Consider the following 18,111-nt stretch of genomic DNA (forward strand, 5'->3'; position numbering starts at 1 on the left):
CACTGTTGCCTGTCGCAATATAGCCTGTCCCTTGAGTACTACAGTGACTTGGTAGTGCTTAGTGGCTTGCGACCAAAGAGAAGTGCCGCATACGTGATCGCTTCCCTGTCCAATGAACGCGACTTACAGCCACGCATGCCCGCCATGCCATGTATTGGTGTGGCGGTTCTGCGGAGCGTGCCTTGCCTAGGGGCAACGGGTGGGTGCTATCCACCCACACCCGCTGCGGGTGTGCCTGTTCCGCGTTGGGGGCCGTGGTATTGCCTAGTCGGGTAAGGCTTTCAGACGCTTGTTATCGTGATGCTGCGAGTGACGCCTCGGTACCGCCTTCAAGTACCGGGGTGTCGTCGACCTCAAACCTACCATGGTCCACTGGTTAGCCAAGCTTCAAGACAAACCACCTCACCGGAACCAGCGTTGCTGCTCCTGTTCAGCCAGGGGCTGAGCAAAAGGACAACTCCCATCAACGACAGCAAGCCACTTCGCTGCAATGGAGCCCATTGCCATCATCGGCTTCTCCTTCCGGCTGCCAGGGGGCGCCGAGGACGACTCCAGTCTGTGGCAGATCCTGGAGAGCGGCCGAAATGTCATGACCGAGTGGCCTAGCTCACGGGCAAACATTCAAACCTTTTACTCGGACGACCCTGACTCGCGTCAGATCAACCTCGTAAGCATCTCACTCCCTGGTACGTAGCCGAGCATCTTGACTTACAAAACCAGTTGCGATCCAGAGGGGCGCACTTCCTCAAATCGGACATCGGCATCTTTGACGCCCCCTTTTTCTCCATAACCTCCAAAGAAGCCTCATCCATGGACCCGCAGCAGGGCATGCTGCTAGAGACAGCATACCGAGCCCTAGAAAACGCCGGCCTTCCAGTAGACAAAGTGGCAGGCACCGCCACAGGTGTATTCTCCGGGTCCATGAGCGACGACTTCATCAAGATGGTCACCAAAGACCCGGAGCAGGCACCCACTAACACGGCCACGGGGGCATCTATGTGTCTGCTGGCCAACCGGCTGAGCTGGTACTTTGACCTGAAGGGCCCCAGCATCCAGGTCAACACGGCCTGCTCCTCGAGCATGATGGCCCTGGACTTGGCGTGCCAGTCACTGCGGACGGGGCAGAGCTCTATGGCGCTCGTGACGGGGTCAAATGTCATGCTGAGTCCGGAAATGTCGCTGCACATGCACAATATGAACTTTCTGTCGCCTGATAGTGTCTGTTACAGCTTTGACCACCGTGCCAATGGGTATGGCCGGGGTGAGGGCGTCGTTGTGTTTGTTTTGAAGAGGCTCGCGGATGCTGTGAGGGATGGGGACGTGATTCGTGCCGTTATTCGTGGCACAGGCGCTAACCAGGACGGCCACACGCCGGGTATTACGCAGCCCAGTCTTGCATCGCAGGAGGAGCTCATCCGGAGCGTGTACAAGAGCTGCGGCCTGGGGTTGGAGTCGACGCGCTATGTCGAGGCTCACGGTAAACGCACTACCTGACCCCCTGAGCATGCTTGGTTCTGACAGCTACAACGACTAGGCACGGGGACAAAAATTGGCGACGCAACCGAGGCAAAGGCTCTTGGCCGCGTATTCCGGCGCAGCCGCTCAGGGGCCGACCCGCTCTATGTCGGCTCAGTCAAGGCGAACATTGGCCATCTCGAAGGCGCCAGCGCCCTAGCCGGCATCCTGAAGGCCATCATGATCCTCGAAAAGGGCATCATCCCGCCGAATGCCCTGTTTGAGAAGTGGAATCCCAACATTGACGCCAAGCTGATGAAGCTGGCTGTTCCAACCCGGTGTGTCGAGTGGCCGTCCGAAGGGCTCCGTCGGATTTCCGTCAACTCGTTTGGCTTTGGCGGGTCCAACGGCCATGTCATTCTGGACGATGCGTACCATGCTCTGCGGGAACTGGGCTTTCCGTCCGGGAACCACCATACACGCATCCATCTGACGCCAAAGCTTAGAAAGAGCATGCACATGACCAACGGCAACGGTCCCAGTCTGCTCAATGGCACGGCACCAGCTGCAAAGCGCCAGTACAGACTCCTCGTCTGGTCGGCCAAGGACGAAGAGGCCCTTAAACGGACTATCCAGGGCTACGTCCCGTACCTGGAGACGCACGTGCAAGATCCCGAGTCCCTAGATCAGCTCGCCTACACGCTCTCGGCAAGACGGAGCATCATGACGTGGCGATCCTTTGCTGTTGTGCGCTCGGACGATGAAGATAAAGCAAGCGCGCTGTCAACGCCGCCCCTTGTGCGCTCGTCGCCTCATGCAGACGCTGGCTTGGCCTTCATTTTCACCGGCCAGGGGGCACAGTATGCCAACATGGGCATGGCGCTGGTCGAGTATCCCGTCTTCCGATCGACCATGGAGGAGGCAGACACTGTATTTCGCGATCTAGGGGCCGACTGGTCGCTGTTCGGTATGTAGTACCGGCTCCTCTGTATAGTGTGCATGCGACTGATCGCCGACCAGATGCCATGCAACAACCAGACAAAATCGATGACCCCCAGCTCAGCCAACCGCTATGCACAGCCCTGCAGCTTGCACTCGTCGAACTTCTCCACAGCTTCGACATCGTCCCCACGGCCGTGGTTGGGCATTCGTCCGGGGAAATCGCGGCCGCATATGCCATTGGCGCTCTCTCGTTTGCCTCAGCCTGCAAGGTGGCCTACCACCGAGGGCGGCTTGCAGGACGACTTCGCGCGGCAGCCGCATCCACCAAACCGGGCGCAATGGTCTCGGTCAACATCCCCGAGAGCGAGGTTCAGGAGTATCTGGACAGAGCCTCCCTGCCAGCAGAGCTCGGCGACATCCATGTCGCGTGCATCAACAGCCCTGGTAACGTCACGCTCTCCGGAGACGAAGCCGCCATCGACGCGCTGCAGAAACATCTGGAGTCAAACGGCATCTTCGCGCGCAAGCTGACCACGGGTGTCGCGTACCACTCGCCAGCCATGCAGGCCATCGCCGACGAGTACGGGGCCAGCCTGGCCTCTCTCGACCAACGCAACAACACCTCCATCATCATGGTTTCGTCCGTGACAGGCCAAAAAGTTTCCCGCCACACTCTTTCTTCGCCCAGGTACTGGGTCGACAATCTTGTGTCACCAGTGCGCTTCGCCGACGCACTGCTGTACCTCTCCCACGCCGCCCCGCGCGCCGACGCCATCAAACCCATCACCACCTTCCTCGAAGTCGGTCCGCACGGCGCCTTACGTCGGCCTGTGACTGACACCCTGAGCCACCAAGCTAGCACTGCTGGTGGTACTGCTAGCGCCAAATCCCCCTTCACCTACCTCCCTGTCCTGTCAAAGCCGGACCCTCCCACCAAAGCAGTCCTCGCCCTCGCCGGCCATCTCTTTACCCGAGGATACCCCCTTTCCCTCCCTGTCGTCAACCACCACCCATCACCAACCCTCACAGGCAGTCTACCCCCAACATCCAACTTCAGAATTGACCTGCCCGCCTACCCCTTCACCCGCCCCTCCACCACCACCACCACCTCCCAACCCCAAACGTATCTGTGTGAATCCCGCCTAAGCCGCGCATTCCGCCTGCGCTCGGGCACGCAACCCGCGGCCACCTCCCTCCTAGGCGCGCACAGCGCCGAGTGGAACCCGCTCCGCCCGACATGGCGTAAAACCCTGCGAGTGCGTGACATGCCGTGGCTGGCGGGCCATGTTGTGGGCGGGTCGGTGCTGGTTCCTGCTGCGGGGATGGTGCTCATGGCTGTTGAGGCTGTGCGGGAGATGCAACTCGACTTGGACAACAGGAAGGGGACAGGGGTGGAGGGGAAGGGGGATGATGAAGGGGGAAATAAAGGTAAGGTTAAAGGGTGGGTGGTCAAAGAGGCGGTGTTTGCCAGGCCTATTGTGGTTAATGGGAATGGCAATGCAAAGAATGGGGAGGGGGGTACCGGTACTGCCAGTGGTGGTGGAGGGGGGGAGACGGACGGCACCGAGGTGATGACCTACCTGACTGGGAGAGGACAGGCGCATGAGAGAACGGGTGGGCGGTGGGAGGTGGTGATTTGTGCTTTGGTTGATGGGTATTGGAACGAGTGCTTCCGGGGCACTGTGGTGACCGTGTTGGAGGACAGTGTCGGGGCGACTGGCAAGGAGATCGATGGCGGGCGGGAGGAGAGGGCGTGGACGGAGCTGTTGACGAGGGGCTATGACGAGGCAAGGGCTGTTTGTGATAAAGCCGTGGGTAAAAGCGAGTTTTACGCATGGCAGAGCGAGCACGGCTTGAAATACGGCGAGTTGTTCGCCATTGCCCAGGGGGTATGCTGGGGCGAAGACCAAAGCGTGGCCGAGATCCAGCCGGCGTCTGGCCATCTCTCGTCGCATCATTTGGTCCACCCAGCCATACTGGACGCCGCGTTCCAGGTATGTTCGGCCGCTCCGTCGCAGGGCATGACCAAGTCCCTGCCAACCTGCATCCCGCACAAGATGCAGGATGTCTGGATCACAGCCTCCGGATGGCAGCAGGACCAGCAGCAGGCCCGTCCGCTCAAGGTCTGCACAAAGTCCATCCAGTCCGGCGGTGTCGGGCTGGTGTCTTCCCTCACGGTGCTCTCCAACCAGGGGTTGCCGCTGTGCCACATCAAGTGTCTCGAGATGTCCCCAATCGCCACAAGCGACAAGTCGGGTGCCGAGAACAGCAGGCGGCGGAAGCTTCTTACCAGCATCGAGTGGAAGCCGAGCTTGTCCATGCTGAGTCCGTCCCAGCTGCGGGAGTACTGCCTCAAGTACATCCACGGCACACCCGTCACATCGCCCAGTCAACAGGACAGCTCTAAGCTGGCGTGCTCAGTGCGGAGAGTTGTCCGGCGCTGTCTCCCGCAACTCCAAGCAACCGGCTGGCCCGACGCGCCTCCGCACATGAAGAAATACGTCTCCTGGCTCGCATCCCGGCTCCAGGACACCTCGACTACCAGCACTGAATCCCCAAACAATAACAAGGGAATCCTCGCTGATTTAACGGCCCTCTCACCTCCCCTCACAGCCATAGCAACCCAACTCCTCTTTCACATCAACTCCCCCTCCTCCTCCCACCCACTCTTCTCGCCCTCGGAGCCCGCAACCTCCACTGTCAGCCCTGACCTTGACCTCCCTTACCCCCCCTTCCCCTTAGAACTCACCACCCTTCTGCACCTCTCGGCCCACCAGTCCCCGACTCAGAAAATCCTCGCCCTCAACACCGGCACCGACGGTGGCTTGGCACAGCACGTCCTGTCTGTGTTGGGAGAGATTGAGCAGCGCACGGGCGGCGTGGCGTTTACGGAGTTCGTCTATGCTGACGCTGACGGGTCGAAGACGTTCTTGAACATGGCGCAGCGGAGGCTGGCGGGGATGGAGGTGGGCGAGCGGGTGAGGTTTGTTGAATTTGGTGATGCCGCGGTGTTGGAAGAAAGGGAATTTGATATGATTTTTGTTGGGACAAGGATGGTCGATAGAGATGGGGTTTTAGGGCGGGTACGGAGGCTGTTGAAGGCGGGAGGGAAGCTGGTCGTATTTGATACGGCGGGGGGTGATCTTGAGTTGGACTTTCTGGAGGGGTTTGCTTTGGGGGTACTGCCGGATTGGTGGGGTGGTGACGAGGAGTCTGGGATTGCAGGGCGAGTGAAGAGTGACGCTGCGCTGGATAGGTTTTTGAAGGACAGCGGCTTCTGGGGTGTCGATCTGGTTGTGCGAGGCGCAGGCCAGCAGGATGGGTACCGAGTTGCCGTCTCGTCAGCTATGGTTGATGATACCTCATCGCCAGGCTCGGCAGACCAAAGGAACGCCCTGTTCGTGATCGACGACCAGCCCAGTGACTACCAGCAGGGCCTGGTGTCATGCATGACAGGCAAAGCCCCGTTTGAGCACTCTTCGAGGATCACCATCTCGCAATTAGCGAGCAACGACGCCCTCTCCAGCATGGACGTGGTCTTTCTCGGCGACATTGACGGATCACTCCTCGCACAACTACCCGAATCCACCTTCAAGTCGCTGCAGACCCTGGCACAGAGATCCCGTAACCTCCTTTGGGTCACTTCCTCGCCATCCCCTGCTGAATCCCCCTATTCCGGCCTCAAGGACGGCCTCCTCCGCACTCTCCGCGCAGAGTTCGCGCGAAGCCGTATTGTCTCACTATCCATCCAAGATCATACGTCTTGCGAGTCAATCCAGGAAGCAGCCGGACACATAGCACACGTCTTCAACGCCGCCTTCGGCCCCGCCGCAACGCCCGAGGTCGAGTACGTCGTCCGCGACGGGCTGCTCCACGTCGGCCGCCTCATCCAAGAACCGGCCCTGGACGAAGAGCTTCTCCTTGCCACCACCGATCCGTCATCAGCACCCCTAAAAGTCACAACCGAGCGCTGGCTCCCTGGCCCGCCCCTCCGCCTCGCTGTCCAAAGCCCCGGTTCCCTCGAAACGCTCAGCTACGTCGACGACACCAAGTATCGATCCGCCCCGCTTGGGCCGAATGAGGTTGAAGTCGAAGCCAAAGCGTGGGGCCTCAACTTCCGCGACGTGTTCATCGCGCTGGGGCGGCTGCCGGGCGAGATCAAGGAGGGGCTGGGCGGCGACTGCGCGGGCGTCGTAACTCGGGTGGGAGAAGGGTGCGAGGAATTCCGGCCGGGGGACCGTGTGTTCTTGCTGACTTTCGGGTGCATGCGCATGTTCCCTCGCGCTGACCAGAGGGCGGTTATCAAGATTCCGGATGCGCTGGGCTTTGCTGAGGCCTGTGCCGTCATGTTCCCGGCTGTCACGGCGTGGCAGTCGCTGGCGAAGGTGGCGCGGTTAGAGAAGGGGGAGAAGGTGCTTGTGCACGCTGCCGCGGGTGCAACGGGCCAGATGGCGGTCCAGATCGCGAGGTACCTCGGGGCCGAGGTCTTTGCGACGGTGGGGTACGAGCATAAGAAGCGGCTGTTGCTGGAGACGTATGGGGATGCGGTCAAGGAGGAGCGGGTGCTCTACAGTAGAGACACGAGCTTCACCAAGGGCGTCATGCGCTTGACAGATGGCTACGGCGTGGATGTGGTGTTGAATTCGCTTGCCGGTGAAGGCCTGCGCGAATCGTGGGAATGCATTGCGCCATACGGGCGCTTCATTGAGATTGGAAAGGTCGACATCCAAGCAAATTCGGCTTTACATATGGCGCAGTTTGCCAAGAACGTATCCTTCTCTGCCGTCGACCTCCGCCACGTCATGGCCTCTCGTCCGGACATGGGGAAGAGGCTAATGCGTGAGGTGATGGACCTCGTCAGGGATGGCGTGCTGGTTGCGCCGAGTCCTGTGCACACTTACCCGGCATCAGCCGTAGTGGATGCTTTTCGATACTTCCAAAGCGGTAGGAATACAGGGCGCGTCGTCATTGATCTCGATCGCGCCCACGAGGTGCAGGTACATACCTACCCTTCCCCTGAGTATCCTGTTCCCGTCGCTGACAGTCATGGAAGAAACACCTCATTCCTCCTCGCAGGTCGTGGAGTTTCGACAGCAACGCCGCATACCTTGTTGCTGGCGGTTTGGGCGGCATCGGCCGATCCATCCTCAAGTGGATGGCGCAGAAAGGCGCTCGACACTTAATCGTGCCGTCAAGATCAGGGGTCCCATCCACAGGTGACGCTGCCAATGTCATCGACGAGCTTACGCGACAAGGCGTCAACGTTGCTACGCCCAAGTGCGACGTCTCGGTAGTTGATGAGCTTGCACAGGTGGTCAGCGACTGCAAACATCCCATCCGAGGCTGTATCAACGCGGCCATGGTACTGCAAGACTCCATCTTCGAAACCATGACGCACGCTCAATGGCAGCGCACCATTCGCTCCAAAGTCCAGACCTCATGGAACCTCCACACCCTCCTGCCCACCGATCTTGACTTCTTCATCCTGCTCTCCTCCATCTCCGGAATCATCGGCAACGCGGGCCAAGCCAGCTACGCAGCCGGCTGCACGTTCCAAGACGCCCTTGCCCAACATCGCCAGCAGTGCGGGCAAAAAGCCACGTCCATCGACCTTGGCGCCGTGCGCGGGATCGGCGTCATAGCCGAGACTGAAGGCCTGGGCTCAAAGCTCTCCGGCGGCCTGCGCGACCTCGGGCAGATCGAGGAGGCCGACATCCTCGCGGCGCTCGACATGTTCTGCGACCCTTCTCACCCGCCGCCACACAGCCAGATCATTATGGGCGTCGGCAGCCCTGCCGAGCTGCTCGCCCGTGGCCTCGATCCTCCCGACTTCATGCGCCGACCGCTGTTCAGCGCCTTCTCGTCCTCCGCTGCGTCCTCAGCAAGGCCCGGGGGCGGCGAGAGGAACTACGCGGCGCTGTTTGAGCGGGCCAAGACGGCCGAGGAGAGGGCGGGCGTGGTGCGCGAGTTCCTGGCCAAGAAGCTTGCGCGTGCGCTGTCGATCAAGCCCGAGGACGTGGACGCGCGGCAACCGCTGCACGCGTTTGGGGTCGACTCGCTGGTCGCTGTCGAGGTCAGGAACTGGTTTGCGACTGTGTTTGCGGCCGATGTGGCGGTATATGAGTTGATGGGGGGCAGGTCGGTGGCAGCGATATGCGATTTGGTGGTCAAGGCGAGTCAGGTCAAGTATCCCAAGTCGTGAGGTGGTGAGATCTCATCTCAGGTCAATTGGCAGGCTGTTAGTGGACATGTAAAGTACGCGAGTCGCTGACATTGGTCTTTTGAGTCTTGGATGGACGGATATGATAATCCGGTCGGGATAAGATATTAGACCACATTGTAAAGTCTTGCTTGCAGTTATTGATCGATCGATGTAAGAAGTGTTTACTGTGCAAGCATGATCACAGTTCAAGAACATTTGATTAATCTGGCGAAATTCAGGTGAACATCGAGACACTTGGTGAGGCCAGGCAGCAAGGGTCCAAACGGACCGGCACTGCCAGGCAATATCATTGAACTTAACAATCTCGAAAAGCAACCGGTCTGACAAGTTGGCTGCCACCTGCCACAAATTCCCAATCTTGGCGGGATCCCAATTACCTCGTGCCCTGCAGTGCCCTGCAGTGTGCCAAACTGCCCGGTCTCTCTTATGAGCGCCAATTCCAAGCCGCAATCGGTTGAGGCCCATAAGCTTGAGGCGAGCCCTGTACCCGATTAGCACGGATCGAGAACCCGAATCCATGGCAAGGCGACACGCTGCGAAGTGTTGACCGCCATGACCAAAAGCCATGGGACGAAGTCGAGAACTTTCAGTGTACCTTGGGTCACGAAGTCGACAATCCGTAACAAGACGTATCCATAAGTCCAACATCATCATCAGTATGCCTTCATCAGCGAGGCGACGAAAAGCCCGATCCAGGCCACCCAGAAAACCTTTCCAAAAACCAGCTTGGCAACCTCCTTCCCACCGAGCAGACCACTCCGATTCGAAATTCAGCTTTCCGTTAGACGAGGGCGCAGCATTACTCAAGAAAAGAGCGTTGGTCAATTACACGAGCCAGAACATAGAGGCCGAGGTGGAGATGTTATCTAACGAGTACTATCCCAAAGGCCAACCCGTCTACAGCAGAGAAGCAATGCAAGAGCTCTAGGACCAGCTCTCGACGCAGCCAAAGAGCGTTACGATCAGGAATATGAACGGTGTGGCATCCAAGATTGCTGTACCCGCGAAGTGGGATCGGTACGCTCCCCTTCCCACCTTCATACTCATAGTCAAGCCCGGTTAACCGCTGCGCGCAGTCCGGCTACCATTTACATCCGCTCCATCAGCGAGATGGCTCTGAGCGACTACGACGCAAAGTTGCGAATCGGAATTCGGCCTCTCTACCCTCTGTGGATCAAGCCACAACCCCCGCAGCCAGTCGAGGACTCCCTTCACATGCATCATGACTTGGCAGTCGAGTTCGCCTCGGAGAAGGCGGCATGGGACGCCAGCCCAGCCTGCAACATACTCATCAAAACGCTGGAACGAGTCCACCCCAAGCCGGCAATAGACAAGATCATCGCCTTTGGATTTTATTCCAGGCTTATCAAGGAGATGGGGGCCCTTGCGCAATGCAGCGCGCTCCTCACAATACGGGATGCCATCCTCAACGAGTCCCACGCGGCCGTCCGAGTCATGGTTCATGGCCCGTCCTACTCGCCTCGCGAGAGACGCGTGCTGATGTATTGGGGTATTGACACGGTAACTGATCGTGAGGCCATCATGGCCATCGACAGACGGTCCGTCGTGGTGGATGTGCAATCAGACATGCCCGTGATGGATGTCGTGGCCGACTTTCCCGAGAAACCGGCCATTATTTTGACGAACCGGTTTACTTTCTGGGATGACAGGTATGTTGGGCCGCCGCTGACCAGCCAAAGCGCGAGTCAAGAGACATTATGTGGGCTGACTCCGGACTGTCGAAATCCAGCCCAAGATCACCGCACCCTAACACATGGGACTTTCTGAGGAGAAACTACAAGCTGGCACCTCTCTGGTCGACTCTGAAATTTGGAGTTGCGATTCCATTTTTTGAGATGTTTTTCCGAAAAGACCCTCGCAACAGGGCCAGCTGGGCGCCGCTTGAAGAACCCCTGACGTTCCAGGAAGCTGTTGAGTATTTAAAAGGGGAAAGTGAAGACGACGAGGATGGGGGTGTGGCAGTGCAGCATGTCGAGGACCGCGATAAAGAGGAAGAAGGCCCTCAGGTTGAGCATCTTGAAGATGCCATTGCGGGCGTACTAGGGAATGTTTCGGGTGGCTGAGTGTTGATGATGGCAGGATGGAATGCACAGCGTCAGAGCGAGTATTGTGGATATTTGAACTGTTGAATTCTGCTTGGTTTACATTCAAAAGAGCGTGCCGTCTAGGGAGGCTGAAGACTGCAACTGGCGAAGCGAGTAGATGGGCAAGCGTAGAATTGTAGGATCATGATATTGAAAACTTAGGGCAGGCCCGGCAGGATCACTTCGGCCGCCGGTACGAGACTAAACCGTCATGGGACAAATGGAGCTAGGTTGTAGTTCAAATATGGCCAGATAGGTGATGACTGTATGGTGTCTGTGGGCGGGGTTATATAGGGAAGTTTTTGGTTTCAGGTCGGCAACAGGAGCCGGTACGTCATTGAACCATTTCAATGGCGATTTGGCGTAGCGGTTCCAGCGTAGGCGCAGAGAAAATCCCCTGGACGGCCTCTGGTCGACGAGTGGTACTGTCCCAGACTGTTGTCTAGGCTCGCACGCCTGCCTCTCTTTTTGGGGTTCGATTCCTCGATCAATCACCTTTTTATCCAACTTTTTGCTTTCTTGCTGTACTTCTCTTTCTTTACATCTCCTGATCTCACTTGACAGTCATGATGATTTGAAAACCGGGGGAGCTGCCAGATGCTTTCTGAATGATTTCAAGTCCATTCTCTAGGAGCATAGGTTAAACAAGGTATACCACAGTAGATTTATCCAGGGCTCCATCCTACCCACGGCTTGAACACAAAACATTCAGCATTCCGGGGTTGGGGACAGTGTAAGGGCCAGGGCTGGTAAGGGCTAGGGTCGGTTCAGGTTGGTTTGGTGGAACGGTTCGAGAGTTCACTACCAAACCGGTCCTCTCAAAAAAACCTAATGAGTCCCAAATACTCTGATGACTCGCTCAGTCACATCATCCACCTGCTCTCTGGCTTTCATCATCGAAGGGAAACTGCGATTGATGCCCCAGACCTCAGCCCAGACTTGGCTTCGAGGCTAATACCCTAACCCTTGCATATGGGCCCATCAAGATTTTATGCATTTCGATTCGCGACCACATTGTGCTTCACTCACCGCAGACATTTCAACGCGAATAAACCTCAAACCATCTTTATTCAACCTCGACGAATATCACATCGATCTTAACACTTTGGCTATTGTTATATGATCAGGCAAATTACAAGGGCATAACTCGCTCGTAGTCACGACTCAGGAAGGAGCGACGCGGCCTTCATCAACACACTCACCGGCCCGAGTCGCCATCATTCTGCTGCCCAAGATGCCACCTCTGGTCACGAACTCCCCAAGCGATGTTCTGGAGTCCGAGTCTGAGTACTCGTCCGATGACGAATCTACGCACAGTATTCCCAACAACCCTTCACAATACGGCTCAATTGACAGCGAACCGCGCTTCGCGATTGAGCCCGAAACACTTGGGCCCTCTACTTCTGGCATTACACCGAACTCTGTATCTCACCATGTGTCGGGAGCCAACGCGAGCAATGGAACCAAACGCAAAGCTGAGTCACCAGCAGTCAACGGCCATCATCCAAACAAGGCGCCCAAAACGTCGGACACGTCCGACTCTTCTGCCTCGGAATCCGAGGACGACGAGGAGGACATGCCTGTCTCTGAAGGGCCAGCCACGCCTCATACTGAGGGCGTCCTTAACAAACCAGGGAGTGAGTCAACCGTCTCTTACATCCTTTTTCTTGATGAAAAGGCCTGGACCTAATCATCAATATCAGCCCCCCTCCACCTCTTCTACGAAATGTTCCCGCAGTTCAAATGGGTCGGCGAGCGCAGGAGCAAAGTCTGGCGGCACCTGGCCTCGCTCCCCTTGAAACGGATCCCCGTCATCACCAAGCTGCACCGCTTCAACATGAACAAGCTCCAGAACCAGCCGTCCTTCATGATGCAGGCCACGGGCGAGCTGCTGCCAGACAACAAGGCCTGCACACGGTGCGTCAATAAAAACAGCGTGTACAAGGGCTGTGTCGTGCCGCGCGACGAGATCATCGTCAGCCTGACGAACGGCGCCTGCGCGAATTGTTGGTACAACCGCCAGGGGTCCCAGTGCAGCCACAAGAAGGGCTTCAAGTTCAAGCCGAGGCCGCCGAGGGAGTATAAATGGGTCAAGGGTAAGAACCTATTGTGTAGATATAAGATTGCGGCTTCATCGAACTAACAGACTCTAGTAACCGCAACCCCTAAAGGAACCGTCACAGGAACCGCCGCCGACTCGTCATTGTCACAGTCCCAGTCCCATGCCACGGACCATGACCCGGTTACCCCTAGGCCTACCGCCCTGTCCTCCACCTCCGGAGTACACCAAGCCCACGCAGCGCACTCACCTCCCCCAGCACCCCTACCGGGCCTACCACCACCACCACCACCAACACCAACAACAACAACACCTGCCGCGCCACCTCTCCACCCAGCCTACGTCTCAGCACTTCAAAAAGCTTCCAACTCCGCGGCGACAACCCCAGATCCTGATCATAACCATTCATTACCTGCGACAACAACAGGAGCATCAATCACCCTCGACGACAGGGTCCGCGCCTGGGGGTCACGCTACAACAGCATGCCCATTGCGAAGCTACTCACGCAACAGAGGCATCTAATGGAGTGGCAGGAGGATCTGATGACGCGCATGATGGCCATGAACAAGGTCATTCTGCAGAGGTTGAGTCGGACGGGAGATTTACGATCGGCGGGGAGACCGGCAGGTGAGTGAGGGTACGGTCAGGGTCGGGGTGGCGGTCATCATCAGAGTCTTGGTGAGAGTTGGGTCATTTGCATTGCATTCTAACAAGCAGTGAATTAACCCTGAGACTAGGAGGCATCGTGCATGTAAGCATTTTGTCTAGAATCTTGGATCACGCTTATGAGACACTGGTTTTCAACTGGGCTATTTTCTGGGCGTCACAGTCATATCAAGAATTGTACGGAGAGCGGCGCCTGGGCTCGATTCCCTTCTCTTGCCCCTGGTCGCAGCTCTCTTCGTTGTGACTAGGTAGCCAGAGCCGGGTCAAGACAGAAACAAGAAAACCCAAAGCAGGACAGCTGAGAGCAACAAAGCGAATACTGTAACTATATGGAGCGAACAGACCGCTGCCTCCCCAAATGCAATCCATCATCCTTCCAATCCCACCTAGCACCAAGCCAACAACGCCGCAATCCCAACCACCAGACTCCAAGCCACCATCTCCTTCTCCCACCTCCCCACCGTTCTCGCAACCGCACCGCTAGTACTCCCACCACCCGGTGTAACAAACCTCCCAGCCCCATCACCCGTCCGCTGGAGGACATAAATCTCCCCCGTCGAGTCGGATGTCATCCACAACCTACCATCCCCATCCAGAGCCAGCCCCGCAGGGCGGAAGCATCCGTCCGGGCAGTTGCCGAGGTCCGGGTTGGTCAGGACGTCGGCCAGGGCATCCGTGCTGTCGGCGGCCGCCACGGGCTCGCCCGTCGAGGGGTTGAAGGAGATGGATGCGATGCGGTACCCCACGGGAGAGGACCGGTCGACTTTGCAGGGGCATCATGTGTCAGCGATAAATTGCTTACCCGATAGGGAGGATGGTCAAGGAGAGGGGGAGAAGACTCACAGCTCCCGCGAAACGAAACATACGCCGTCGCGCCGTCAGGGGTAAACTTGATATCAATCGGCGCGTAGTGCGCAGGGAAGGTTAACCTCGGCGCAGTAAAGTTGCTCGCGCAGACCTCATCCGTGAGCGCGTTGTCTTCCTGGATGGCAAACTGCTTGCCCACGGACAGCCCGTCGTTGGCCGGTATCTCACGCGCCTCCCACACCGCAAAGCAGTGCGGATATCCAAAATTCGGCGGCCCTCCCTGCTGGTCCTCACCCAAAACCCCCAAAAAATTGAGCTCCTCCCCCGGATTATTCTCATGCACGTCCTGCCCGTTGCGCGTCACCCCATCAACACTATTCTCGACGGCATAAACCCCGCCCGAGACGGGGTGCTCTGCCACGCCCACGCTGTTGCGCAGGCCCCAGCCGAGCACCCGGCCGTCCGCATTGAAGTTATACACGCTGCTACCGTCCGTCAGGTTGGACAGGTTGAAAGCACGGATCTGCGAGAGGCCGTTGGACATAACCGTCGTCTGCGCCATGTCTGTCTCGGCGCTGCCGCGAGACACCAGGAGCACGCCGTCCTGCTTCTGCGAGACGAGCAGCGTGCGCGTGATCAAGTCGTTGTTGCTCATGTTGGCGACCAGCGTCCGGCGTTCCCCGCTGACACTGCCGCCTCGCGCGTCGTAGGTCCATGCGTACACGGCCTCGGCGGAGGAGGCGTAGAGGGTTCTGCCGTCTTTGGATAGGGCAAGGCCGTGGTTAAGCTAGACAAGTCAGCAAATCTGTACAATTACTTCCCTTTTCCAGACACGGCTTACCTCTGGCAGTTCAACAATCATGTGTGAGTGGTTAGACGCCAGACAGGTGCCGCCGTTGTCGGTGAACCTGTGCCGGGAAATACCCTTTCCGCTCTCGACGACCAACAGAGCGCCGGTGCTGTCAAACTGCATGCTCCGCGGCTTTGTCAAGCCGCCTGCAACAAGCTGCGCCTGCCATCCGCTGGCCACAACAGGGGCCGAGTAGGATGGAACAATGACCTGTGAGCATGCCGTGCCCTGGGCGGCGGCAGCAGCGGCATAGTACAAGCCGGCCGCGAGAGCAGAGTTGGCCACGCAGCTCCGCATGGCGATACGCTGGCGGATATGATACGCAGCTGGAATATGTTTGTTCTCGCAAGAAGATCAAGAGCTGCGCAACCTGGTGTGACTTGACCACGGGTAGTGTTCAGGGGTGTGGGCCAGCGGCTTAATATTGAGCTGCTTGGTGAACCCGAGAGACTGGTAACGAGCAAGTGTACGCTGTCCTGTCGTGTTAGGGTCGGAGGATACCCTAAGTCAGCTCAGATAAAGTTCCCGCAGTGTCCTGGGACCCGAGACCGCAGAGGGAAGCATCTCGCAGCATGTCATTCTTGGTTCGCGCAGACGCTGGGCGAACTCGCCATCCACCATCCCCATCCTCCCACCATCGTGTCAATAAGTTCCGTAAAGGCATGTCAAAAGCTGGTCCGCATGCTGCACCAGGTCAACGTTGAACGCAACCCTGCCGCTTCCCCGCAAAATCAGCTCACAGCAGGCTTGGCCACCGACCAATCAACCCTGCAGGCATCATGACATTTTAGTTAAGGGGGGTTGCGCTGGGTTACCAATGGAGGGAGGACAGCTGCAAGCCCCGCCCACCCACTGTATGCCGAATCCCACCCAAGCCTGACATCCATGGACTGCAAAAGCGGAAAGCTTGGGACGCTGTCTATTGTGAGCCCAGAACGGCAGGGCGAGGGTGGGGGTCCGAAAGGACGAGAAAGGAGGGGCAGTTCTTGGCCCAGCCATCGGCTTTGTAGATGCTGACCACAAAGGGACACATCCATGGACAGTACCATCGGTCTCCAGGAAAGGTCGGTGACGGCCGTCTGTCAAATAGCCTTGTTAGCCCGGTAGTGTGACGGTGCCGGGCAGAATAGTTCCGTTGTGACCCGCTCTGGATTGACACAAAACCCATACCTACCCGTACTGTTGTCGTCCTGGCCCGGTGATACCGGGAAATCACCGATCTTCCTTTCCGCATCAGGGCTGATCACCCGCCTCAGTTGTGGTGTTATGCAACCGGTGGCATTAGCCGGCGACCAAAAGACCGCCGTGTCAAGTACAAGCTGCTCCCAGCCAGCCGTCATCCTCTCTGACGACACCTCCAGTCTGCGGTCCAGCACGAAACCAACGACAGCATAATGGGAACAACCAAAACCCTCCGGCAGCTCGCCGCAGCAGCGACCGCCCTCTTCCAACTCCAATTCCAATTCCACTTCCACTACGCCCTCGCCCTGCCGCAAGCGGGCACCACCGTCCCCGCGGCGGCCGTGCCATGGGTAACCGTTGACCCCTCCGGCGGAGCCTCAACCGTGACGCCAGTCGTCTTCACAACCGAAGGGCAGCGCACAACCGTCCAGGAAGCCCCCGCCAGCCTGCTATCCACCGCAACCTACACCCTCTCCCCACCCGGCCGCCCAGCATCCACCTACACCGGCCTGGCCCCAGTAGCCTCAGCAACAGGCAGCGCGGCCGATGGCGTGTTCCTTGCGTGCGGCAACGCCAACAACGTCGGGCCTGACGAGCCGTTCTGTCTGCCGAAAAGTGGGAGTGTGTTGTACCCGGGACGGACGTACTACAGTAAGCCCATACCTCAACATCACCACTCGCCGGGTTCCGGTACTGTCACTAACCAAGCATGTTCCCAACGGCAGTAACCTGGTCACCCTCTTACTTCTCCCCCGCCTCCACACCGCTCGCTCTCCAAGCCACCTTCCCCCCATCCTCCGTAGGCCTGACCATCGCCGGCCCGTTCCCCGCAAGCCAGGGTTTCTACGCCTGGTCCATCCCATCCGACTTCCTCTCTTCCCGCACCGCAGAACAGCTCAACCTGACCTTCACCCTCGTGCAAAACGACACGTCCACACCCGAGGGCAACGACATCCGAACATACGGTGGACCCACCGTTTACCTAACCCCCTCCTCCTCACCAACCGGCATGGGCCCGTCCGGATCAGGCGGGACACCAACCAACACAATAGTAGCCATCGCCGTCCCCGTAGTCGTCATCACCATCCTCCTCCTCTTCAGCGGGCTCTGTTTCCTCTCATATCGACGGCACGGCACAATCCCGCTGCTCAGCACCCTTCGCAAACGGCGACCAACCGTTGGCGGTGGTATTGGAGGCGGTGGTGGAGCGGGGTATGGTGTGCGGCAGAGCCGGGCCGAGCGGATGGGAACCGGGGCGGCGTTGCCGGGGGATAATAAATCCGAGACGGATGTTGGTGGGGTGGAACTCACGGACCGAGACAGCTGGTCGCCTACCTATACGGCGAGGAGTGCGGCGGGCGGCGAGGGAAGGGGGAGGAATGTGTTCCGGGAGGAGCTTGCAAGGCAGGAGAGTCTGAGACAGGGGAGGATGGGGTGATGCAGTGGTGTGGAAGGGATGAGGCCGAGTCCATGGTGCTTTCGATCCCCCTGTGAACTCCTCCGTACGGGCGTCTTGTTCTGTGCGACGAGACTTGGTCATATCTAAATTAGTTCTTGCTTGGTTGCGGAATGCTGAGGATGGCAACTTGCGAACTAGAATAGGACGTTACTGCCCGCTGTACCCCTCAGCAACCCGTCACTTCTCAGTCAGCCGCCGCCAGCCAGAGTGATTAGAGATGTATTGGTATCTGCATGCTACTAGGAAGTTTCATCATCGGGGTCGCCCGATTACAAGGATACAGGCTTCTGGTCGTTGAGCCACAATTACTCCCGTGTCGACCTGCGACCGGGCGGGGAGAAGAGAGTGCAAGTGCAAGAGCT

The 18,111-nt window shown here is 58.2% G+C and overlaps 5 protein-coding genes across 5 annotated transcripts; 4 read left to right on the plus strand and 1 right to left on the minus strand.

Moving 5' to 3' along the window:
• Nucleotides 1–487: 487 nt before the first annotated feature.
• N656DRAFT_739244 (uncharacterized protein) lies at nucleotides 488–8,804 on the plus strand (the record flags this gene model as incomplete). The annotated part of the gene is made up of 6 exons (XM_064812779.1): nucleotides 488–653; nucleotides 734–1,477; nucleotides 1,535–2,422; nucleotides 2,476–3,842; nucleotides 3,951–7,394; nucleotides 7,451–8,804. 6 exons carry the CDS (start codon nucleotides 491–493, stop codon nucleotides 8,597–8,599), a joined length of 7,755 nt encoding a protein of 2,584 aa, XP_064666436.1. The 3' UTR covers nucleotides 8,600–8,804.
• A 786-nt stretch (nucleotides 8,805–9,590) lies between these two features.
• Nucleotides 9,591–10,704, plus strand: N656DRAFT_771571 (uncharacterized protein; the record flags this gene model as incomplete). Its single annotated transcript, XM_064813871.1, has 3 exons — nucleotides 9,591–9,637; nucleotides 9,670–10,290; nucleotides 10,371–10,704. 3 exons carry the CDS (start codon nucleotides 9,591–9,593, stop codon nucleotides 10,702–10,704), a joined length of 1,002 nt encoding a protein of 333 aa, XP_064666437.1.
• A 1,057-nt stretch (nucleotides 10,705–11,761) lies between these two features.
• Nucleotides 11,762–13,813, plus strand: N656DRAFT_848359 (uncharacterized protein). Its single transcript, XM_064819298.1, has 3 exons — nucleotides 11,762–12,362; nucleotides 12,429–12,821; nucleotides 12,879–13,813. The coding sequence occupies exons 1-3, from the start codon at nucleotides 11,960–11,962 to the stop codon at nucleotides 13,418–13,420; spliced, it is 1,338 nt and encodes a 445-aa protein (XP_064666438.1). The 5' UTR covers nucleotides 11,762–11,959; the 3' UTR covers nucleotides 13,421–13,813.
• Nucleotides 13,575–15,749, minus strand: N656DRAFT_739248 (soluble quino protein glucose dehydrogenase). The gene is made up of 3 exons (XM_064812780.1): nucleotides 15,100–15,749; nucleotides 14,295–15,045; nucleotides 13,575–14,214 (listed from the first exon to the last, which is right to left on the minus strand). Exons 1-3 carry the CDS (start codon nucleotides 15,403–15,405, stop codon nucleotides 13,838–13,840), a joined length of 1,434 nt encoding a protein of 477 aa, XP_064666439.1. The 5' UTR covers nucleotides 15,406–15,749; the 3' UTR covers nucleotides 13,575–13,837.
• A 353-nt stretch (nucleotides 15,750–16,102) lies between these two features.
• On the plus strand, nucleotides 16,103–18,063 carry N656DRAFT_783829 (uncharacterized protein). Its single transcript, XM_064816037.1, has 2 exons — nucleotides 16,103–16,941; nucleotides 17,016–18,063. Exons 1-2 carry the CDS (start codon nucleotides 16,503–16,505, stop codon nucleotides 17,726–17,728), a joined length of 1,152 nt encoding a protein of 383 aa, XP_064666440.1. The 5' UTR covers nucleotides 16,103–16,502; the 3' UTR covers nucleotides 17,729–18,063.
• The last annotated feature ends 48 nt before the right edge of the window (nucleotides 18,064–18,111 follow it).

The sequence above is a fragment of the Canariomyces notabilis genome, assembly GCF_033297395.1.
Source record: "Canariomyces notabilis strain CBS 508.74 unplaced genomic scaffold N656scaffold_29, whole genome shotgun sequence".
Classification (NCBI taxonomy): Eukaryota; Fungi; Ascomycota; class Sordariomycetes; order Sordariales; family Chaetomiaceae; genus Canariomyces; species Canariomyces notabilis.